Source organism: Lycorma delicatula, chromosome 1 (genome assembly GCF_047948215.1).
Source record: "Lycorma delicatula isolate Av1 chromosome 1, ASM4794821v1, whole genome shotgun sequence".
Lineage (NCBI taxonomy): Eukaryota > Metazoa > Arthropoda > Insecta > Hemiptera > Fulgoridae > Lycorma > Lycorma delicatula.
In genome coordinates this window covers 260,874,832-260,901,176 of record NC_134455.1, presented here as the reverse complement: position 1 = coordinate 260,901,176, position 26,345 = coordinate 260,874,832, and the positions used below count along the sequence as shown (strand labels likewise).

The window sequence follows — 26,345 nt, the reverse complement described above, 5'->3', positions numbered from 1 at the left end:
AGTGTCGGCATCCAGGTCTTTTATATGAACGACTGCACGCCGATCCCCTCTTGTCCTCAAATCCACTTGTAACTCGGCGTCTCTGTCTCGAAGGGTGATAGTGAACTGTGCAGCATTATCTTCACCCTTGATTCTGACTTCCAGCTCATCATTTCTGCCTTTCCTAAGGGACAATACTTCCCCGGCCTCATCCTTAGTTACTTTGTTTTTAACAGTTTTAAGTAAATCAGCGAAGGATTTTCCTTGTGCCTTCACTACGGCTATTTTGCTACCCTCAACAGGAGGAGTGGCACGTCGTCTGGAGGTCGATCTGGATCTTGTCCGGGTTGTATCGAGCCTCCCAGGGACAACTAGGGAGACCATTGAGGCGTTATTCCTGTTCATGTATATTAGAATCTTTTTAATAATACTACCATGGGGATCGTTAGGCAAAACATATGTAGCATCTTTTGTCTTATCCAGCACTCACCTTATCGCCTTTAATAAGCTTCTGGCCGTCTGTTTTTCATCTAGAGTCGAGTCGTAGAATATGGTATATTTGTTCTTTTGTATTTCATTTTCTTCTTGGTCTGTGATAATGGTAGTGACATCATGAGCTATCGTACCAGGTTTGATTTGTTCATTCGTGGCTCTTCTAGATTTTGGAATATACACGAACTGGCAAGTATCCCCATGACAATCTATGAGGGAAACAGCCTTAAATTTCCTCATAGCACGTGAGGACCATCTTTGTGGGAGTCTCTCGATTAGTTCTTCATCGTTAAGTTCAGTGTCTAAAATATCTGCCTGTTCCATTAAAAACATCTCGGTTTGAGTAGCCTGTGTCACCACATTTAGTGGTGGACTAAATTCATACGAATTAGTAAACTTAAATGGAAATTTTCTAAGTGGTTGTTTACCAGTTAGAAATATGCATGTATTGTCCAGTTCGTTTAACTTAGAAAAATTTCAATAAAATTGTCTATAATATAACCTCAAATTTGGTTATTAGCTTCGTAACAGAGAAAGTACTCACGATAAATATATGTAAATATCTTCTCTTATGTCTTCATTCACAAAATAACATACTGTATCACTAAAAAATAACTTAGTGTCCCCAAAATAAGCCAAAAAAGATGCCTTATAGTCACTTAAACCAAAAACATAAAAAACTCTTAATAACAAGGTAAATCCGCATCCAAATCTCTTAAAAATTTACAAGTATGTCCGTTATCCAAAGCACTTAGATTCCCAAAAGTCGAAATTAATAAAAACGCCAAAAAACCAATCCAAAACACAATAAAACGCGGAGCTCAAATAGGCACGTCTTAACAGACGGAGTATCCTCACTCGACTGAACAACCTCACCTAACTCAACTTGGACTGCATAGGCTCCCTTGGTATTAAGTTGATCGAATCTAATCATCAAAAGGGTTGAAATACATCTCAACAGCTCTCAAGTAGCAACCACACTCCTTACTATTCACCGAGTGCTAATGACTTTTGCGCAACCTTTTACAGTTCACGCAGTGAACATACAGTTGCCTGTTTCTTTTGCGGACAGTCATCACGCTTGTGGTCCTCCTCGCCACAATGCGCGCAGACCGACGCATAATTTCAGAATTTGCCCCTATGGCCGAACCTACAACACTTAAAGCACCACTGTACATCGAGGTATTCCTTGACGCGACAGTATGCAAAATCAACGAAGATTCGTCCCTCCGACACGAACTTCTGTTGGAGACCAGCCTAACTCGAAAATCAGTGATACCATGGGGCATCACGCTTGCCAGTCTTCAAAACTAGCCTACACTGATCCTTGAACGAGGCCTCGTCAAAGTCGGTGTTTTGCTCTCGGATAAGCGGCCAAACTTCTTCGTCGGAGAAGCTCCGTTTGATGTCATAAACTATGACACGTGGCCTTCTTAACCGCTTGGGATAAACCTTGAACTCAAGCTTCTTGACAGCAGGAGACTCCGTGATGACTCGGACAGTCTCCTTGTTTTCAAAAACAACTACCAGCCCTTTGCTGATCTTCTTGATGTCCCTGATCTTGAGCTCCTTCCGGTTGTCACGAAGGGCAACCTGGAAGTCGCGCTTGACGTCCTTGCTCGTGCTATCTGCGTTGTTTACAAAAATGATCTCTTGCTTTTTCGCCGCCTTGCTGGCTTCACGCTTGGTCTTCAGCACGTCAGCGTAGCGCCTGAGTTGCGCTGGGGCCTGGACCACCTTGGGCACGACTTTGCCCTCATTGGGCTTGGAGGCCAAAGTTTCGAAACCTTCTGCTAACGCAGACACCGCTTCCTTTATTTTCACTAGACGGGGAAGAATTGTCTTCCTCGTCCCCACGCTGACGCCGTCGGGAAGCGACAAGAACTCGAACAAGTAGTCTAGAACCTCCTGGACTACTTTAGCCAGTGGGGCAGAACTGCCAGGTCTGCCCTTCGCATTTTTAAACGCCTCGGCTGCCGGGGTCGCCTTAACCCGGGTGGGTGCACCGGTGTCCATCTTGCTGATCTCGTCCTTAGAGGAGCTTGACGGCTCCGGCTTCCTCTGCAGCTTGAACTTACGCACCTCCTGGAAACCTTCCATAGCCGAAGATTCCCTGATCTAAAGAAAAAACTAACGAGATTCTCGCTATATTCCTCCTATCTATGTTGGGCAAGCCCACGAATGTGACAACTGCCTACAGCGAGCACGTGCAGCTGGAAACCTTAAATATTCTCCTGTCACTCTATGTACCTCTTCGCCGCTGCTGGATCGATTAAGTGTGCAATAAGTACAGTACGTACGGCAAGAAACTACGGATTACTGCCCTAGTTCTTAAGAGAACGCGAGTAGGAGTAAGGGCGGTACCCTTTACTCGTTACGGGGACTTACGACCAGGAGTCGTTGCCACCTTATTGCTATGCTGAGGCAGGTACCCGCAAAAATTTTCGCCTTGCACTGCGTGCATAAGTAATGATTGACGGTTCTAAATTGAAACAATGTTACCGTTGCTAAAGCACACAAATCGAATTCACTCAGAACTGTGGAAGGTGCACATCCGACCACAGCTCAAAACACACAGAAAGAGAGTCTCAGACGCATCAAAGTCCTGAGAGTCGACAACCTTACTTTTAATTAAATTTATTATGTGCAATTAAATTGTATATATGTCTACATCATTATATAATTTTTAGCAAGTTATATTCAGCCGTTTATATATTTAGGTTTAAATTTTTGTTCAATTTTGATTCAATTATATCATAATCTGTAGTAACTGTAAAAAAGATACCAGTGAACTGGAATTATGCTAGATTTGGATTATATGACAGAAGTATGCTATTTGCTTCATTACTGTGTAAACTTCACGTAGAAAACGAAGAGTGAAAAAGCAACAAAGAATTTTATGATGTTTATATTGATAAAAGGAAAATCCTTGTATACCTACGAGATCTGGACCTACGTCGCTTGAGTCTATTGATATTAAAAGTTCTATTAAACAATTAAGACAAGTATGGGTCAGGTTTTAGTGTTAGGTGAGGTAATGCCTAAGTTTTATGATGATCTGGAAGAGGAATTCCAGAATGTTTTTAACAAACAGCATATGCACAGAATATTATATTATTAAATCGGCAGACACTAATCCTTTGAAGGATATTGAAATTCTATAACTTAAATGTCTTTAAAATACTACAGCAGAAATATTAATATCGAATTTCATGATGTTGAAGAAGATTTTTGAATTGCAAATTGGATAAGAAAGATCTATTGTAACGTTTAAAAGAGAGGAAAATTTATTATTAATATAAGTTATTATATCTTATAGTAATCTTATTATTAAATAAATTTAATATAAGAATATGATAACGTCACCCATCCGATAAACTCTTGGGTAACCGGTAAAGTATTTTTGTTTCAGCTGGTGATTCTGAGTTGAAATCCAGGTTAGGCTTGGCATTTTTACTTGCTACCTAATTCATCTGTCATTAATACAGTAACTTCAGAAATCCCTATTACTAGAAAAATGTTGTCACTGAAATTTAAAAATTCATAAAATAACTAAATTTATATTTTTAATATCTAACTTTGCTTATAAAACATAATCTTCGAAAACCAAGGGTATTTTTTAATAACATAAAATATTTGACAATAAAGCTTAAGTCACAAATAATATTTATGTATTTCTTTGTTTATTTTCAGTAATATAATAGTTTTGAATTTGTTCTACACGATTGTAAATTCCGATAATGGAATTAAAAAATGCGAAGGAAATATGACCTTCCTAATACTTTTATTTAAGCAGAAAAATAAAATCATGTGTCTTTTGTAAGAAGAAAATATTCACACTTTGCGTTGTGTAGAAGATAAGTTAAATAATATACTGTTCATCATTTTCATTCCCTTGTCGATTTATCCCGTTTACAAAAGGTAGGCAATGATATGTTCAACAAATTTCCTTTCTGAGAGGACAGAATTGCTCCTTAGAGAATAAAAGAGACCTTGTCAGACAAAACTAAATCTTGAAAATATCGTATTCTCAAAAAAAAAAAAAAAAAAATGCAAAGCAAACGTTATTTGTTTCTTGTCATAGTTAAATAAGAATAACTGTTGTGGTATTTTCCTGCTTTATTATTGTAAGTAGATTAAATAAATATGTTATCTGTTTATTAAAATTTTACATTAAATGAAAGGTGCAAACACATTTTATGCAAAATAAGAAATATGTTGTACTTTTTTCTTAACCACCATCATCACAATCTGGTGTTCTGGCTGGCGGCAGGTCTTTTACACTACAGTTGTCTTATTCGTTTTTTTATCCCAAGCCTTAGTCTTCAAAAGTTGTACCAAAATAGTTTGTGTATATAAAACATCACAAAAAAATTTAACATTTTAAAGCAAAATTCTTTAATAAATGAAAATAAAAGTGTTCAGCCAGTTTTTAGCAATCTAGAATTGAACTATGATAACATGAAACACCGTACGGCAACGACTAAATACTAAATCTCAAAGAAAGTATGAAGAATAGACCGTACTAAGCTGTAGAACGTTAAATTTAGAAAAGGTTCGTAATTATATTACTGCTCGAAAAACAAAGTAGGTTTTTTTAAAGCAAGGGAAATAAATTATAATTTTATAAAGTTCTGCGTTTGTTTATAATCTGTATAATTGTAAAAAAAAAAAAATGTACAACCTACTGTGGAAATTATTTAAAAAAAACTGATATGGACACCACATGACTTCCGTGTACGCCTATTAAATTACATATATACAGATTTTTTAAAATTAAAATTATATAACATTTTATTTAATTAATAATTTCTGATATTTTATTTTATTATTATTGAATTATTATTTATTGTAAAATATTGCTTACATTCAAATTTTAATAATTATTAATAAATCAATATATTTAAGTTAAAAAAAAAAAAGGTTTAAAAAAAAGAGATTAAGTCAGATTGAACCGATGTACCTTCCCCTTGTAAGATCTAAATATTTCATTAATTAAAAATTTATTTGTTTATAACTCTGGAACCAATAAAATAAGTACTACTTATGATGATATTTCGATGAAAATCTCTCAATGAGGGCTTATTACTGCAGTTAAGGAAAAGTCCAAAATCAAAATTATTTGGATTTTGGGCATTTTTGGACACTTTTGGTGCAGTCGATTGCAATCAAAATGCGAGGTACACAACTAGATGTCACAACAGTCCTAAATCCAAAATTTCAACTTTCTTGTGCTAATCGCTGTTGAGTTAATGGAGGTACATACGTACGTATAAGTACAGACGTCACGCCGAAACTAGTCGAAATGGATTCACGGATGATCAGAATGGATATTTCCATTGAAATCTGAAAACCGAAATTTTTCGCGATCGCAATACTTCCTTTACTTCGTACAAGGAAGTAAAAGTACTACATAATAAATAAGTTGTTGTATCGTCTGCCTAAAATGATTCAACAGTATCGTCACATAAAAATAAAATATAATTATTTACACAGCTGGTTGGTTGAATATCAATATTTTTTTTATTCAGCATGTGTATTCTAACAGGACTATAAGTTTGGTTCAGGGAATGTGATAAGAAATAAGCATAATATTATGAAATTGGATCACGAATCATAAAAAGAACATTAAGGTGTTCATAAAATTTTCTAAAGTATCCGACCAACATTCGTGAAAGAGCTACAATATATTATTATAACTACACCTTTTATTTTTTAAAAGAGTTACCTAACACATTTGATGAAAATTTATTTTTTCGTAATTCTACTAAATTTTTAAGTGATTCAGTGATTTTCTTTTAACGTATTGTACCCTTGAACCGGTATAGAAAGTCAATGTTTTCTTTCGGGATGGAATCTTTTCTTAAACAAATTCTCATATAATCTGAATCTTCATATTTTAAAACTTATTATGATAGATTACGTATTATGTTTTAAATATTACATTGTTTATTAATGACATGTCTTACATCAGAATTAAGATAATTTTTAAGTTAAGCTAGATAGATAAAAGTTAAATAATTCTTTCTTATTTGTAAAAAAATTAAATTAAATTACAAAAAAAACTAGAAAGCAGGTACTTACCAAATAATGTATTTATGTTTATTGATTATTTTCCTTTCACAATTATTATGATTTGTAACTCCAATATTATGTAATCTTATTCAGAGTAGGAGTTTCCGATCCATAACAGTCTAATAAACTACTATACTCAAAATATTAGAACTTCAGGAACAAACTAAACTACAGGAAGCAGCAACCTGTGTTTTCCGCTAATTTAAAGCTTAATATCTTCCTTCATAAGATATTTGTGAATAGTCTTATTTCATTCTCCCAATAAATTTCCAGTAACTTACAAAATATAACTTCAAAAGTAAAGTTTCTTTTCTAAAAAAAGGAAAAGGTCCTATAATTTTAAACAGTAATGTAATATGTTCTACATATACGAGTATTTTTCATTAAATAAATAATATAACCTGGTATTTTGTTTCCCTAGAGACCAGCTCAATTTAGACGATTTTAAATAAAACTCTTTTAGTTATCGGCCATTTTCCAAGCAAGGTCAACATTATTATTAAAAAACGGTATGATATTTGGAAATGAAAGTAAGGTTCAATACTTAGCGGTAATGATAAAGATGTGCTTTTTTGAGACTGAGGTTAAAGAATGTTTTAAGAATTTAAATTACTGGGTGAAAGATTATCATTATCGTTTATAAAACAAGTTTCAGATTTTGCTAGAAAATTTAAAGTAAAAATATCTACGTTAAGTACAAGAATGGCTTTCATGAATTTCTGTGCAATGGTGTTAAGCTGAAAAAGTATGAGGCTGAAAAGGACACTTAAATTAATATTAGAAACCAAATGATGAAAATATTCGATATGGCCCATTGTTTATGAACAGTGTAAAATATATTTTTTTAAACAAAATGAAACATACTTAGAAATCCAGTCATGAAAATTAAAAAAATAATATTTTCAAATTTTCTTCGAATTTCAACTCTAGTTATCTCAAATTAAAAACAACTTACAAATTTTTATTTAAGAGCCGACTCTTAGAATTAAAATTTAAAGAAGAATCAAAACGGTCATACTTTTTAATTGTCAGTTCGGTTTTCTTGCAAATTTTCCCATTATAAAATTCTTACTACTGAAACAAAGCAACATTGCGTGATCTGAATATATTTTATTCTAAAGTGGATTTTACGTAACATTTAGTCGACTGAATTACTACTGTTGTTTTGATGTTTCGTTTTTTCGTTTCTCAGGTAATCTACATTCAAATTGTTACGGGACTGTCTTCGACTGTAACAGATTTAATTTTTTTTTCGTATTGATTTTAACCCATTTTAAAAGTGGAGATGAGATATATTCTATCCGTCCTGTTTTTATATATATATATTTTTTTTCTTTTTAACTGTATATTTTCGACTTTCAATTTTTCCTTTAAAGTGATAGACAGACAGTTCAAATTTTTATGTTATTATAGATTTTCTTGTAATCTGGAGGGTTTCCCAACAAATTTCTCAGAAAATATATATAGGTGTTTGAATTCAATTTTTATTGATTTTTTATGAGAAAATATTACTTACGAAACAATGTGTAACTCGTTATCTTGTGTAAAAACTATGAATAAAGTATACTTAAATACCGTAATAATGGCAACATTACCTGTTTAAATTCCTTTCGGAAATTATCGTTGAGCCAGGCGTAGAGGAAAGGGTTGTAACATGTGGAAGACATGGCTAAAGAATGCACCATGAAAAAACACAATGTATAGTAGCGCCAGTTACCAGTTGGAATGTAAACATCATTTATTAAATTGATCACTGTTAACGGAAGCCAGGAAACTCCGAATATAGTGACCATTGCAATCAGCATCCTGCAATAGATAAAGAAAAAAATCAATAAATAAATATTTTTAATGCCATAAGCTTATCTAAAAAAATAAATAAATAAAAATAATGTGCGTTATATTTTTTCATGTGATAGCTTTAATAAAAACATCCAAAAAAATTGTTAACTACAATTCCGATTTAACCATTCTATATTTGATACGAAAAGATAAATGGCTTCGAATTTACAAACAAAGCTATGTGTATAAACCTATGACTTACAATGAACGTTCAATTTATATAATCCTAAATAACCAAACCTATTACGGGATTTGTTTAGTATTTAAAACAAAATCAAACCAGCCTCTTGAACAATAAAACTCCCTGATAACCTTTCATATCACTAAGTCACAAAACAACAAGTCTATTGATGTGAAGATGAATTTTGTTAAATCTTTGCATCGGTTTTCATTTATATTTTACCCAGTTATACAGGATGGCATGGCATTTTCACACGCTACACAAATCATCTCATCCTTTGAAGCAATACCTCACAGTGGTCCCGGAAGTTAAAAAAAAAGCTTAAAAAGGAAATACTTCTTCATTATAAAAATTTAATTTTAATGAGTAAAAAATAACTGCCGGTATAAAGAAATTTAATTTTACACATCGGTTTAAGAGTCAAATCTATAATTCTGAGGTAAACGAATTTTTTTTTACTCAGATCGGTTCTTTAGAAGATAGATTTTGGCATATATGGTTTTTGGCTTAAGTTTTATATTTAGAGCAAAATAATTTTTACCGTAGTTTTCAATATCAGAATTAAAACGGTTGTGAATAATGGACAGCTGACTATAACTCAGTGATAATATGTTATCGCTCATAATATTATCCATAACCGAAACATGTAGCGTCAAGTGAAAATTAAAAAAAAAATTTTACTTCGTAAACTCATTCATATTTTAAACAGGCTATTTTTTTACCGATTGTTCAAAAAAATCTTAATTAAGAAATCTATCATGACTGTGTTTTATCAAAAAAGGATTCGCAGAAATCTAGCACCTTATTTTTCTGTTATTGAAAACTTTTTTAATATATCTTTATTAGTTGATGGTATGATATTCATTTCCTGGATATCAATTTAACATGTAAAGTACTACAGGAGGCAGACTGATTTCTAGTTCAGCTCCCATGACATCTACAATTTGTTTTCCTCTATCTTCAGTCACACAATAATATCTACTCGCAATAATATTCTACAAGGTATATAATTGGTGCTGTCGTTAGCGTTTAAGTGCAATTGTCGTAACGGAGATGATATGTAGCAAATTTTATACAGTTACTACGTCAGCTGTTCTGTTTAATATTTATAATTTTATTTTCCTCAAAAATTATGAGGTATTATTCTCAGTAACGGAATTTACACGTCAAGAAGTAAAGTCTATTATTTATTGACAAGTGTAAAGAGGTCACATAATAAGTCATGAATCATAAAATTTAAGAAGTTATTTTTGGGTGTTTTGATTATGGGGTTTTAGCGTTTATTAAGGAGAGTTTGGTCTTTTCTTAAACAATACTCTCTTCTTTGTATTAGGAAATTTCTCTTCATTTTACCAGATGCTGAGAATGCATTCATAACGTCTGTACAGGGACATTATCTGCTACCGTTTTTGACCTTTATCGAAAAACGATATTTATTATGATGTACAGGGATCTGGTAAAAATTTTAGATTTGAAGATACGTAAAATTTCTAACACTGAAGAAGACAGTACATATTGGTTAATTATCACCAGAATAGCAGTAATATATGAATTCAGGATGTTAATGAAGTAGTTAATTACAATAATTGCAATTTAAAAAAAATATAAGTTCAGGTAAATAAAAATTCAAAGATATTTTGAATTTTTAATATTAGTAGGTAGTATATATGCCTGTATTGGAAACTAAAAATTTCAATATTACTAACAAGCATGGTACATTGTAATGAGAAATTCAACTTCGTTTTCGTAAGAATAAAAAGAGATGTTGCGTAAAAGAAAATAAGAGTGTATTTAACATTGAGTTAGGACATCTTAATCGCATTAAGAATTTTTCTTAGATCATCAATGTCAGTACACTCATTAAAAGAAATTATCTGCTTGGATACAAGTTTAAATATCTTAAGAATATTTATAATGATAACAGATATAGGAGTTTTATATTATGCTGCATTTTTATCGCTCCACAAGAAAGCAATATGAAATTATTTACTATTCTTACTCAAATGACACTGTAATATCTTAATATTTGGTGATTTTAACCTAACATATATTGCCTTCTCTTTTTGTTTCTGGTAATGAGGAGTGTGTAGCTTACATTCTTCATTTTATTTTCCAAAGAAATCTTGAATCCCACATTTCCTGCCAATTGAAATTCAGAATTAATCAAAAACCTAGCGTTATTGACTTACCATCATTGTATGAAGATACTGATTAATAATATTGATCTTCACAATCTATTGGAAAAACTGAATACTCAATTTTATTTGGGACTATACAGATCTTAGTGTCAACCCTCGAAGTACATTAATTTTTGAAGATTGTAATCATGTTTAATTATTTGTACTCTGTGCCCGTCTGGGCTCATCGTTTACAATTCCAATGTTATAGGGACATTTCATTGAGAGTCCAGCGTCTTCTATTGTTAGCTGTTGTCGGAGGCTACAGAACTGTCTTTTCCTACTGTAGTTGGGATGGGAACTAGAGCCCCATGGTCGTCCAGTCAGGCACTGACCCTGTACACATTTCAGCTGAGCCTCAGTTGGACGCGCTCCACGTCGGGGTCTGCAACAAGTAGCAAAACGTCGTTAGCGTACACAACTAAGACTAATTCTTCAGGAATCAGTCTCAGCAAGACGTAGTAGACGACTTTACAAAGGTCAGGGCCAAGAATAGATTCCTGGGCCGCCCCTGATATGATCGCAGTCCTATTCCGGCCTCCTGCGGTCTCGTCGATGAGATCGCGCTTCCTCAGGATGCGATCACCATTCTGAGGAGGTATCGAGCCACATGGAACGTATGCTTTTGGTCTCTAATCATATCGCTCCAACGTGCAGATTTGAACACGTTTCACATCCAACGTAACGAGAAAGACCACATGGTGCGAAAAATTATTGTGGTCCTCTGCTCACCGCACTGCCTCAATAACCATTTGGACTACATCTAGGATCGATTGACCATGCCGAAAACCGTACTGATTGAGTGATAAGCCACCTGCCTGATACATCGCCGTAACCAATCATTAAACAGCTTCTCCAATACCTTCCCGGTGTTTCAAGCATTCACAATGGGCGGTAGGAGGATGGTGACTCCAGTTAATATTAATAATAATATTAATAATAAGACAACGGTTTTGTTCAGGAGTTCCCTTGTAGGAGTACGGGATTGGCAGTTTTGAGCTGGTTATGGTTGTGCTTCTTGATTTGACTGCTTGCAGCGGGAACGGAAGGCATGACCATTATCTGTTTTGCCGACGCTGGGTGGAGTGTGGACAACGAGTGCCCATCCGTTTTCCCTTTTGTGGAACTGGATTAATGTTGGATGCTGTGAGCTTGCTCTGCCTAAGTCTTGCGCTTTCCAGTGTGAGTCAGTTATTTCGGCACTTGGTAGGGATTGTCCTATGTGTAAGGGTACCCTTAACGCTACGTACAAGCCCTGAGATATCGGTATCGTGGGTCAGGCAGTACCGACCCCCCGGCCCTGGTAAAATCATTTTGAGACGGCTGACTAGGGGAACCCAGGCGTGATCAATGATCCAGGGAACCCCCAACCGTCTCTTGCCGCACCTTGCGACAGGTGGAATAAAGCATTTATGAAAACTTTAACTTCCACAACTCCCGTGGCAGAGGGTCTACGTTTTAACCCTTGTACTGGAGAGCCTATGTCTTCAGAGAAATGAGGAGGAAGAGTGTCAAATTTAGCGATGAAGAAGAGTTTATAGTTTTGGAAAAGAAGGATCAAACCATGTTTCGACCTGGGAGTAGTGGACCAGTTGCCAAGTATTTGGTCATTAAGAAGAAAGGAAATTTTCGAAAAACAGTCCTTTCGTGATTACTGGTTGGATCACGGAAGCTGTTGGAGGACCCGTTAAAGAAAATAGGAAGACGGTTATGGGACTATTTATAGAGATTGTAAACGACCTACATGTCTCACAGCTTTTGAAAACCACGAAGATTGGTTTATTTGATATTGAAAGTTGTTCCACATGAAATGTCCACAAGTGTTGTAGTATGCAGAGATTTGCTAAATTGCACTGAAGAAACCGTTGAAGAGATTCATGCACAAGGAGGTCTTGCAGGTCGATGATGGAACACGCGGTGCAACGGAAAGGTTTCACCTTCGCATCGCATGTTCTGACGTTTAGTATACCTAAGTGGCTTTCATAGGTTTGATGTTTGACCTTTCATCCGTACTTCACTCGGTGTTTTGTATGTCAGTGGTTCGGTCATGTAGTAGCGCGATGCACGAGGAAACAAGTCTGTGCTTGCGGAGACACATTAATCCGGATGATCCCTGAAGGGATCCACCAGTTTGTGTGAACTATAATTGACATCATTCAGCGAGATCGAGAAATTGTCCAAAAATTCAAGGAAGAATTGACAATACAGGTGCTAAAGACTATTCAAAAAATCAATTACTTTGAGGCCATGAAAATCGTCCTCAGCAAATCGGCAAAAGTCATGTCCTATGTACAGTTTGCTGCCGCTCTTGCCCACATTTAAACCAAAGAAGTGATAATGAACTGGCGCCAGCCTCAGTCAATTTAGAGGAACAAATTATAAAGCAGAAGATCAGGAATCGACAAAGTAGAGAAAGCAGTTCTAAGTCGTCAAAAACGAAAACTGACGCTATTATACGAAAGAGTTCACCTCCATCAAGGAACGAGCCTTCGACAAGTTCTAAGGCGAAGGAGCGTGAACGGATAATGGAGAAGAACCCAGTAACTAAGGTAGGGATTGTAAAAATCCGTAAACAGGGAACAGAGAAAACAGAAGTAAAAAAATTATTAGAAAAAGAAGACGTAGAAAAAAACAGATGGAGCCTCCTAAAGCACAGAGGTTTTTAAGTGCGGTGACGAGGACTTCTGCCGCTCCACATGTTTTAGTGGTGAGTGAATCTATCTCGACTATGATGTACTTCTTACCGCGTCACCGGAGCCGGTGTCGTCTGATGCCGGCAGCAAGAGATCCTCAGCGATTTTCGGCGATTATCTGTAGATTCCATCTCCGAGGTGTCAGATATCTTAGAATTTGACATAGAGGCCTTTAGGAAGATGTAAAAGAGAACTAAAAAAGGATGGCCTAAGGGGAAGCCTAGGCGATAGCAAGAAGAATGAGATTAAAGTAATTTTACTTTTGTGATATTGTTGCAGCATTTTAATATTTGACATTTCATTGGAAATAGTTTAAATGTTTTCGATGTGTAAGTTTTTATTGACTTTAAGTGGCAAGGATCCTTTACTCTTGCCATATTGTGTTTCTTTTAAGGTTGTGTAATGTACCTTGACAAGTCTATTTCTGGATGATTTTTTATGATAAGACTAGTTTACCGACTACGACGCTCATAGTTTTTAACAAGGGGGGAAAAGTAATTTTTCTTTTAATGTGAAGGGGCTAATGACCATAGCAGTCGATGTCCATAAAACTAAAAAAAAAAAAAAAATGTACAAGTAAAGAAAGATGCGCAATAAAAAGCATAATGCAGTGTATACAAAGAAAGAACCAAAATAAATATTTTTATTTTGAAATAGTTGAACATGTAACCAGGGTCATTTGAAAGTAAGTTTCAGACCGTGCTAAAAATGTAAACAACTTCTCAATTTTCCAGCAGTTACCGACGCTAACGTAACGCTTTATCACAAACCGATTTGTTTGTTTTTATGTCATAAATTCATACTTAGCTTTATGTAAAATTATTGAATTTTCGACATCCATCATAACCGAGTTTCAAGAGTACGAAATGTATATCAGAATAATTTGATAGCTTTACGTTATCAGCTTAAATTGCTCAAGAGTTGCAAAATAAAGTAGAATATGACTTGCATTTCATGTATTTGTGTAATCAAATTGAATGGAAATCAGTTGAAGTTTTATTTTTGAAATACATTTTTGTGTTTTATTCAAATAACTTTCTTGTTGTAATATTTTAAAATTATTAATTAAATATAAATAAAGTTTTTCATTCTTGTCTTTACCCATTTTATTTTTTTTCATTTTTCTTTATTCATTGGCTTAATACTACACTTACTTTAATATATAACGTTGTGGGAATATTATTAAGCATAAGCAATCGCCCGGTTCAAATGCTTCTTTCTGATTAGTTGTTTTGTCATAGCAATGCAGCTACTGCCGCTATCATGTAATAATACTAGCGTTGAAGATTGCTGAAAAAAAAAACAGATTAATCTGGGTAATTGCGTCCACATTAGTTACTAAATTTGAAGGGTAGAGTAAACTTTCATTTACAAACAAATTTCGCTACAGTTTAAAAAATGTTTTGAGTTATTTTCATGATTCTAGGCAGCAAAACCGTGAAACAAATCAAGATCAACAGAACGTAAAAATTATTTGCTAAGTATGGGTAACATTTTGGCCACAATAAAATTTTTTTGCTTCCAAGTTTTTCGAAATATTCTCTCCCTTTTTATCGTGCAGTCGTGACATCAATCTTGTACAAATATGAATCCAATATTAGTTTCAATAACATTGTAAAATATAAAAAGCATCAAAGATTAGTGATAAAATTTGAAAAGTAGTTTTGTGTAAATGTCAGAATTACAAACATTTTTACGTGTCAGTAAAGAAGGATTTTGGGCTGCATTTTGTATATTCAAAAAGAGAGTTGATATTCAGTTTCCTCACTTTTTTATAAAAAAATACTAAACTTTATAAAATTAATTTAGAATTTTGGGATTCGTCATTTAAATCGGAAAATCATCCACTAAAATGTACAGATATAAGTGATAAGAAGATATTAGGCAATATAGACTTGTCTAGTTCATATTAGTCATGCATAAAAAGCATCGGAAAGATTTTTAAGGGGAAGTTTAGAATTCATTCTTTATTTAAAAAAGTCGTATTCGTTGAAAATATTTTCTGAGTACCAGTAGATCCCCTGTAAAATGTTTTGAAACAAAAATTCAGAATTAGGTTTACACTAGAATAAAAAAAATAATTGGATCCTTCTGAATACAGATATTCAACATCTTTTGAGTGCACATTTTGTATTAGTCCCTAACATAAAGTGTTATATCACTAGGATATCGAGTCGTTTCCTTTGTAAAAACAGACTTTGTCTATATTTATACTGAAACGTACCAACGTTTGGCGCTGAAGAATAAAATTATTTAATTTAAAATGAACTATATTCATCCAATTATCATATAAAACAAGTAGAAAGTATAAACGTATAAAAACACCGTTCACTGAATACAAGAATTTGAAGACGAAAAGGTTTTTAAAATCTACTTCAAATTATTTTTCAGACTAAATAAATGTGACTTCTAACCTTAGAATGAGAGATAAATGTAAAGAAATTATATTAAAACAACTAATTGTAATTATTAAACAATTTAAATTTTAAAACGGTTGAAGTTAGACAGAAAAAAGTTTGTTGCTTAGCTCAGATATAAGCAAACTGTATTTTTCTGAAGTTCTATAAGAGGTAATAATTTTTACACCGGTACTGTAAGTGTGAAGATGTGTCCTTGAAGAAGCAAAATTTCATAAGCATTTATTCCGGTAGATAATAACTGTAGAAATAACTGAATTATATAGTTTTAAAATAAATTATAAACAAAAAATAAAGTCGACAGACCTTTCTTCCCTTACCTTAGCGTTATTATGCCCTTACAAATAAATTACGTTCTTATGAAACGGATTATGTAGTTCTTTATGAAGCTATTAAGAAAAGATTATAGAAATGCGATGGAAAATATATAGATGTGATGCAATTAAAATTACAACGCAATAAAAACTTATTCGTTAAAAACCACAAATAAAATACATAATGTTTCACGATTGCATTTTGGTGAGATTAAGACTATTAATTAAGATAAAAAGAGTAAAGTTAATTACAGGATAATAAGTAAAATGTGATTTTAGATGGCCTCAGGTACGTAATTCATCCGGAGATTCCGGGTTCGAATCCAGGTCAGGCATGGCGTTTTCACTTGCTACTTCTCATTCGCCTCATCCTCTCAAGCAGTACCGAACGGTGGTACAGGAGGTTAGAAAAAAAAGGAATGGGGAGTTACCTACCAATCTGTGTCTTAAAGTATGAATTTGATAGGAGTTTAAATCGTTAGAATATGAGTTCAGAATAATAGTGCTATTATAATTGTATGTGTTGAGTTAGGAAAATTATAGAATGAGCTAGTAATAAACGAGTGAGTCTTTAACAACCAGGCAAAAGATTCATAAATTACTAAGAAGTTAAAATTTCTTGAATACAATTTATCTTTATGTTATTACTATTTTATAAATAATATTTAAGTTATTGAATGATGACTGCTTATTTTATTTTTAAATGCGTATTTTTACGTATTGTAGCTAAAGTTATTTTAATTTCATGTATTACAAACCCTTTCAAAATCGATTACTCTAATTTTAAATAAACCAAAGTTATATATTAATTTGAAACGCAACAATGAGTAAAATTAAAATAATTTTTTGAGAGACCTGGTATTACAAAAAAAAAATTAATTATTAAATAATATAAACTTAATTCATTTGAGTAGTAAATATTAATTACATTCAAGATATTTAAGTACAGTGTATCAGAATCTTGGGATCCACGAAAAAAATAAACCTGCTAATCAACGAAACTCTTCTCTTGTAGTAACCAGTGGAACCCTCGCTACAAAATATGTTTAAAAAAATGAATTTTTTGTTTCCGCTTTGTTAGTGTATCAATATCTTACAAGAAACTAACCGATAATGTTCCGAACCCTATCGATATAAAATTTATTATATGTTGGTATTTATTTGATATAAGTATCTTATAATTTTTTTCGATAGAGACTACCTAATTAGTTCGAATTGTTAGCACCTCTTATACCCTAAGATCAACTTAAACTAGAATGAGATGCACAAGTTAGGAATTCGTAACATCCTTCTTGTAAAAACAGATTCCAACAAAAAATTTAATGTCAGTACATTTTGAATATTACTTTTTTGAGAGAGAAAAAAAATCGATCATTTTTCTTGTATAAAAAAGGCTCGCTAAAAATTGAAATATTTCTCTGTAGAGTAGTAGTAGTAGTAGTAGTAGTAGTAGTAGTAGTAGTAGTGGTGGTGGTAGTAGTGGTGGTAGTAGTAGTAGTAGTTAGTAGTAGTAGTAGTAGTAGTAGAAATTAATCTTTTATCGAAACTTGAAGTTTAGAAAATGGAGCCTATTTATTTATCTCTTTTCTTTGGACGTATTCAGTCATTTATCTTGCTGGTCTGCTCTCATAATGATGTGATTGAAATAAGAAAGTCCAAGTTTTATCACAATATTACTAAAAATACAATTGCGATAATGAAAGAATTCACATCTAGTATTTATTTTCTTTTTTTTTTTTGCACTTCCATAAGTGATATTAATTTGGGTAATAATTATTGAATTACTTAGAAATTAATTATAATTTATCTATTTTTAATAATATTACTGTTTTAAAAATTTTATTTATAGAACCTAGTATTTATTTCCGTTATTCCGTTGTTTTATCTATATTCCTTATTTTTACTTGGAATATAATACTCAGTACTTTATTTTGCACTATTTTTCATCGTAAGATTGAGTTCAGCTAATTTACGAGTAGTTTGTTGATTATAATTTCTTTTCATCCTTTCTATTTACAAACTTTACTATAATTTAATATAAATCTTTTAAGATGATTTACATCCTACGATCTTCCTTGTTATAATTTTAACTTAGTTTACGTAATCATTAGTTGAAGCTTGAAAATTTTTGGTAAATTTAAATAATTGCTTTTAAATATTTTTGTTTATAAAAAATATTGTTTGAAAATATTTAAACTTTAAACCTTCAATTACTGCGTGCTTTTTTATAGTCCGTATTCTACGTTATCAAAACTGGTAATAATACTTTTGTATATACATATATACTCGTATATATTTTATAGTATAATATATACAATACTAAACATAGTTTGGATTTTAATAACAAATAAATTTTATAGAGGCTTACACAGCCTTTTTCTGTAACGAAAAATTTCTTTATTTTATGAGCTCATAAAAAAAAATTGTTACAAATAAATTACCAATGCCAATGGTTACCAGTAAGTATCGAAATAATAACCACATCATGATTATCGTAATGATATTGATATTCATTTACTTAATGAAGATTAAAATATATTTTTAATTAAGTTATTTTTGTTTTTATCCGTAATTTTACTGTGAATTGTTTTAAAAAGAAATCTGTTATATGGATAATAAAAAAATGTTCTAGATGATGCTTTCTATACATTCAAATAAATAATACGTAGCTCTTAAATAAAACCTAAAAGAAAAGGTTCACAAAATCCGCATTAAAATAATTTTTTTAAAGCCTTTTCACTTTCTAATATTATTTCATTAATTTTTTCCAAGGTTTATGCTTTGAAATGTGGATTGGTTGAAAAATTTCTATTTCCATATCATATCAAATTAAAGGTATATTTTTCGTTAATACAATCTTTTTTCAATTATTGACATAAAATACTGCAAATTAAAATCATTAAACTATGACGAAAGCTAAGGTAACACGAGCATACAACCACCTTATACATTTAACCCCACAAGTTTTAGTGGCGTTCAGTCGCCTGGATATTGAAAGTGTTGTTTACTGTATATTTGCTGACATGCTTATATGCTGTGATTTTGTCGTGTTTGATTATATCATGTAACTTAACTTTTATATACATACTCATTTAAAATATATTTAATGTATATGTAAAACATATATCATAACTTTATTTTATAGATTTTTTACATTTCTCAGGATTGAAAATTTTTTTTATGTTATACAATTCTTATAATCAATCTTACGTAACTTATTATTCTTTTTAGAATGCTAAAAAAAAAAAAAAAAAAAAAAAAAAATAGATGAGGAATTGTTGTAGAATGGGGTAATTAAAAAAGCAAAATTAAATAAATGTCTTGTACAACTATTTTTAATGAGAAATCAACTTTATTCCTTCTGTTTGTTTTTTTTTCTACTTTTTCTATTTCTTTATTTTTTTCTGTTTGTTTATTCATGCATGAATTTAATGTAACTTTTACCTTTTACTTGCCATCAATATTGATGCAAACAATATTTTACAGATAGTCCATGTTTACATCAATTAATATTATTTCAGTAATTTTATAGTTTGTTATAATTTTTCATAAAATAACCTAGTCATGAATTAACTGATAACTCCATAAAATGCAGACAATCTACATACTTCCTTACAATATACAAATTTAAGGTTAATTATTATGAATTTGTCCTACCAGGAAATTCCTCCATTTTTTCCTTAATTTAATATTTTTTATAATTGTAATATTTTACACATAAATGAAGGTTATCACCAACACAAGATATTATGTGCTATCGTTTATAAAATTATAATAAATATAAGTGTTATAGAGATTTAATCTAGTAAAACATTTTAAGTATTTTTATCAGAAATTTATGATATAATTTATTTTTAATAACAAACCCCTTGTTATCTGATGCCAATATAACTCTGGTCAACAACATTTAACTTTTCGTTTGTTAAATGAGAGTGAATGGTTGATTCCTGTAGTATTTTTTATGCAGATTTCATATATATTAATAATTTTTTCTGTCAGTTCAGTTTATTGTAAGTGAAATTTCTTTTGAAACAAAAAATGTATGGTGAACGTAATACATTACATGCATTTTGTACTCAAAATCTATTTCATTTGGATTTTCTGCTGTAACTTTTTGTAAGTAGATTTCTCTTTAGATCAGCATCAGCAGCCAGCTAACATTTCTAGGTTCAATTTTCCCCGATATCATTTTTCCATTGTAGATATCTCCTGGTAAATCCGTTCTCCATGTTCATCATTGATAGCGTCAAGATCCAAATGTGAATGTAACAAATGGAATTTGAGTGACATGTTACACCCAAGTTCTTTGTAGTTTTAAAGGAGTTCCCTCAAAAGTACTCTGCAGTTACTGGCCTTACGGTTTCCAAGGCAGTCGTTTACCACATTTTGAAGTAATTTCCATGCAGCAACCTCCAAGTCATTGAAACATGCTACAAATGCCAGATCACTTATTAGTTTTTTGTTTGCGATCCAGCAAACCTAGCTTCCTTTATTTTAGCTTATATTAGGGAATTTGTTTTTTAGAAATTGAAACCCTGCACCATTACGATTCATTGCTTTAACAAAATTTTTGAATAAATTTAGCTTAATGTGTAGTGGCGGAAGATAAACTTTTTCTGATTTTACTAATGTCTGACTAATAACATTCTTTTCTCCTACAGTCAATACCTCTCTCTTTGGCCACTGCTTTTTTATGTAATGGTTTTTCCTATCCCTGATGTCTCACCCGCGCAAAAAAGCAACAGAACATAGTGTATTCAACTTTCAGTCCAAGCAAAAGCGCTATTACTTTCAAATCTCCAAAAATATGCCATAAATATTTCTCAAATTGAATTCTGCTCAATATAAGTTTCATATTCTCATAAGACTCCTTTATGTAAACTGCATATGCTAATGGTATTGCTGGGTATTTATTATCAATGTGAAGTAGAACAGCTTTCAAAGTAAGCTTTGACGAATCAATAAAAAGTCACCATTGATGGTGTATATGTGTCAAAGCTTCCAGTAAAGAGTCCACATTATTACAGTAGATTAATTTTCCGTACTGAGAGAAAGAATGTTCAAATTCTGACTGTCTATCACGGAAAGTACGTATTTTAGTGGTTTTTTTTTTTTATTGAAGAAGATGCCATCTTTTCAGTCTTGATACCAGTACTGACGTTTGATTTTTTTCATAAATTTAGATCACGAACCAGATCATTTAATTCTGACTGATTAAATAAATGAGGTTCAGTTCATCTAATTTCTAAAAAGTTTGGATTTCTTTCTTCATTACCTGATAAGTCAGCACAAGATTCGACATTTTCATCTTCATCTAAGCTTCATGTTTCTGGTGGTACTGGAATTGGAAGCTCTTGGCTATGTGACTGGCCGCATGGCAGAGGCTATAGCAGTTTATTTAATTGTACGTCTAGTTTTAGCTGTTATCCCAGATATATTTATTACGCAAAAATAACAGTCTGTGGTATGATCCTTCAGTTCTCCTCAAACCATTGGAACTGCTCTCACTTTACTGAACAACATATATCACAAATACGAAATCCAGCTACAAAAATGAATGTTAGATACACGAGAACTCGCAGTTGAATAAGAATTAAAAATATTTCTCTAATCTGTAAGACAGTTAATAAGTAGATAAAGCGACAAAAATAACTAATGGGTTGGTGATATGTTTATAGTAAGATGACAATAGGAATAATGAGTTACATTCTAGTTCATTTTAATTAGTGTGTAAATAATAAAAAAAATTACTAATGTTTAAAAAATCAATATGTCAACAATTATGGGATTGTAATAAATAAAAAAAGCTATTTATTTGATAAATAACATAATAAAATACGTTCACAAAATGCTATGCTTATGGAGTTTATGCGTGATGCTACCTGAAAATAAGAATGGTAATTACAAAAAAACTAAGCCTGATAGAATGATTCTGATTCCATACATGAGAATAGCATGAAAAATACTATAAGAATCAGCTATTCACTCTCATTTAACAAAATTGTTGTTGATCAGTGTAATCTGATAAAAACCAAGGAAGATTCGAAGGTTGCAGCAGACTTCATTTAATACCCAAAATGAACATTTTATCCAGCTGAAAGAACAGGCTGAAATTTAGATATTTTTATTAGGTTGCTAAGTAAAAAAAAACGATATCAATTTGATCACATGACTCATCCTTAATGTACGTCGTATGACTCTTCTCCCCAAAAATTAAAAAATCATTTCGGATAATTGGATACCGGATACAGCGCGATTATCGTCTGACCCAAAGTCGAGAAAAGCTCAATTCTATTATTCGAGCAAAAATAAAGACTGGTAAAAAGAGAGATATGGATTTCATTCATCTGGTTTTATTGGAAATATTACTATTTATTTTCGTGTACTTTCTGTTGAATTTTTTGCTATAATTTTTTTTTTTAGAATTACATACTTAACTGAATTTGTAAAAATGTTTTTAATTTTCTGCAATAATTTTTTTACCGAAATATATAATATACATTTTTGTTAATAACTTACGATATTTTTGTATTCTGTAGGAAAAACTAAGCTGAAATTCAGATTGCAGCAAAATAAACTGAGGTATAAAAAACATTACAGAATATAAGTGAATTCACGAGTGATCTAAATAATCCGTTGGCCGATAACTTATAAAACGTTAATTTTATTCAGTGAATAGGATTTTCATCGCATAGATGACAGTTAGCTAAATTGCAATCTTCTGCTGTTCAATTATGTGAAATGTTATGTTTGATTTATTTATCTGTGTTATTTCTTATCACGTAAGCTTTCTTTATAGGATTGTTGGTAGATGTAGGCCTCTCGGTCTTCTATTTGTTAGATAAGCTTATCATAAGACATTTTAGTGATTTCTTCTAATTTTTTATCCTTCGTAAAGGTATTTTATTTTCATTTCTGATAAGAGTAATTTTGCTTTTAAAATGTGTCAATCTTCAGAATTTTACTTTCAAGGTTAAGTGAAAATTTTCTAGTAGATTAATAAAACCAGATTTCCGTGAAGAAAAATACTCAGAAGTTAATAATAATTCCGAATTTATTATGGTTGATGAAAATTATTTTCATATTAACATTAACATATCCATTATTTGTAATAGAAAATTGTAATCGGTTAAAAATATTTTCTTTCACGTTACATACTCAAAATTACATTAAAAATTTTTAAGAAAATTAATTTTTTATTCCTTCGAAAAATTACTAATAAGTTTTTTAACGACATAATCTTAACCCACATATTCAACTTTTAGTTTCAGATAAAATTATAATTGACGTTTTTCTTCGTCAATTAAGCATTAATAAAGCATTTTCTATTTATTCAGAAAAAAGCGATTGGATTATATTTTTATTTAGATGGTTTAAATTTAAGTAATACATGAGTAAACCTTTAATGTTTACGCGGAAAGTATATTTTACGTTAAATTATTTTGATGTGAAAATACTTTTAAGTTTTGATTAGTGCGCTATATAACAACAATCTTTTGAGAAAGTGAAAATAAAATAATTTCTTCCCATCGTACTGATTTCCATTATTTTTAAACTACATGCTTATTTCTTTCAAAAAGTTTCTGTTGAAAAGAAGAAAAAGTGTTTTTCTCATGCTGAAAAGTTTTTAAATTACGTGTCTGTTAATTTTTTACGCATTAACTTTGAATAAAAATTTAATCATCCGTAATAAACAATACCAAAGTAAAACAAAGTTATTCCTTTAAAAAATTAACTTATTTTTATTCAATTCAGAATATATTTTAATCAGTTTGAAAATACTTTATAAAGTTTTATACAAACGATTCTTTATAATTTTAAAGTTTTATTCGTAACGCGACTAGGAGTAGTAGGAGTTCTCCAGAGGTGATTTTGAATATTTCATTACACAACGTAAAACAAAAATAAAATAATAAGATTAAAAATTATTTCAGCTATTAAAATTTTATAGGGTACAGCACCAAACAGTTATAAACAGATTATATTTTGCTTTAACCAGCCAGTTTAGGGCGTTAAAAATGTAAGTAAGCAAAATTATAATCAAAGTTATAATCATTACTTATAATATAAAAATTATAATCAGTTTCCAGACATATGTGTATTAGCTATGAAAATGAGAAATAAGGACAAAAAAAGAACATTTACACAATCTTTGTTTTCATACATTAATTGTATCGAAATGTTACCATTTTTTCATATTAGTATAACAAGCCATTAACTGAATAATGACGAATTAAGAGTTAGCAAAAATAAAAAGTTATCGAAACAATTCAGTAGAAGAAAAGGTAAAAAAGTAGGAAAACTGGCAGTGACATATTATCAGAGGAAAAAGACCTGTAGAAACAGTGGCACAGTGATCAATAAAAAGTGTGAAAAAGAGAGACTGGAAACGAATAAAAATTATAGTCGACATAAAAAGAAATAGGAGCTATCAATATCTTAAACATTTCGCTGGGAATGGAATGTAAGGTGCAAGGGACCTGGCTCAAGGGAGATAACAATAAAATGACTAGCAATATCTTACTAACAATACACAAGTAAATCTTCCCAAACAGCTTTTTCCGTTAACTGTGTTAACGTTGGGAAAGCGCTATGAAAATAGCAGTGGTTCGGAGCTAATTGTGACTGTACTAGTTGCTTAAAGTAAAAATTTGGAAAGAAAACTGCTGGGTTAAGGATTGGCTATCAATTATAATATCTGAAAGGGGGAGCGGCTTAAAAATAGAAGTTACAAGTAACTTTATAAATTATTTATAACTCGGTAACTTCCGATTAAATTAAAAGTAAAACATAAACTTTACTTTACTTTACTTGGTAAGTAGGTTAAGAAAGTGTGAATAAGATAAGTTTAGTCAAAAAAGAATTTCTTGTAAGTTCTGTTTTCTTTCTTAGTTAATTTTATTTAAAACGGAAAATCTTATTAAACTTAGAATTACAGGTAAGTATTTTAGAGTATATTTTCATGTTGGTATTAAATTAAAAAAAAGTATACAATATCATTTGACTACTTTTAAGCGAAATATTTCTAAAGGAGTACCGTAAAAGATATATGGTTTGATAAGGATTTACTTGTTAAATAAAATACAGCATTATAACTTATATATGAAAGATATATTCTTCGAAGTTGGGATATTTCCTTTCTGTTTGAAAATAAATTTGTTAGAATATAATTTAATAAAATCGAACGCTTTCTGTAGATTTACACAAGATTTCAGAGTAAATAACTTAACAATAACATCCGTCAGTGTTATTTCTAAAAAAAAAACAAAAAAAACATAAATTTTATTTCTTAAACTAGACACTACTTTCTACTTATTTTAATAAAAAAAGAATTGATTTTTATTTAACTTTTGTTTATTAATGTTTGATTTATATTTAATCCTCCCTCTCACTTAGTCAAATTTCTTAATAATTACCTTTCTTATTAATTATTCGAACTTCTTGAGCAGTACCCGTTTTAATAAATTTGAAAGTGTAGATGAAATTAATAGTAAGAAATTACTGTTTAATTTTTATCGGTTTGTGATGGATGTTAATAGCTTCCTAGAAAATTTTTTCTATTCTTAATACGATTTCTTATATAAAAGAAGAAATAAGGAGCCGTTCAATTGTGATCACATTTTGCCAATAATCTTCCTGTGTACTAAGATTTTACTCGAAGCATAAAAGCATATTCCCACAAAGTCTTTTTATGTGAGCAAAATTCTGCTTTGAATTTATAGTTTAGGTTGGTTTAGGACTATTTTCAATCTTTGATCTCGTTGGAATAAATTCTGAAAACAGTACTTTAAATATAATGATGAAACATTTACATTAGCATATCATGTTTTTTTTATTAGGGTCAAACGTTTTATACAGTAAAAACCAATTTGACTTCGTATCGCTTTCTTTATTATTTTTTTAAAACTTAAATGCATACATAAGTATAAAAACGCTAAAAGTAAACTAATCACTCACTTATGAGTTAAATTCACGAGTATGTTGGAGACGACTGGATAACCAAACTGAAAGGTTATTATTACTGTAAAAGTTAAGTAATTTAAGCTACAATAAAATACTGTAATTATTATTACAGTAATGAAAGAACAATAATACACTTTCGATGAATGTTGCATTTTTGTATGAAAATTAAGAACTACGCATTTTTTGAATTATATCAATATGGCATTCATTATTTA

General features: G+C 31.2%; 1 protein-coding gene across 1 annotated transcript in view; it reads right to left on the bottom strand.

Moving 5' to 3' along the window:
• The window catches only part of sNPF-R (short neuropeptide F receptor), a 515,234-nt gene that overhangs the window by 112,566 nt on the left and 376,323 nt on the right, over positions 1 to 26,345 (bottom strand). The window contains exon 4 of the mRNA XM_075354365.1: positions 8,142 to 8,352. Within this exon, the coding sequence (XP_075210480.1) occupies positions 8,142 to 8,352 (211 nt within the window). The remainder of the gene's footprint in view (positions 1 to 8,141; positions 8,353 to 26,345) is intronic.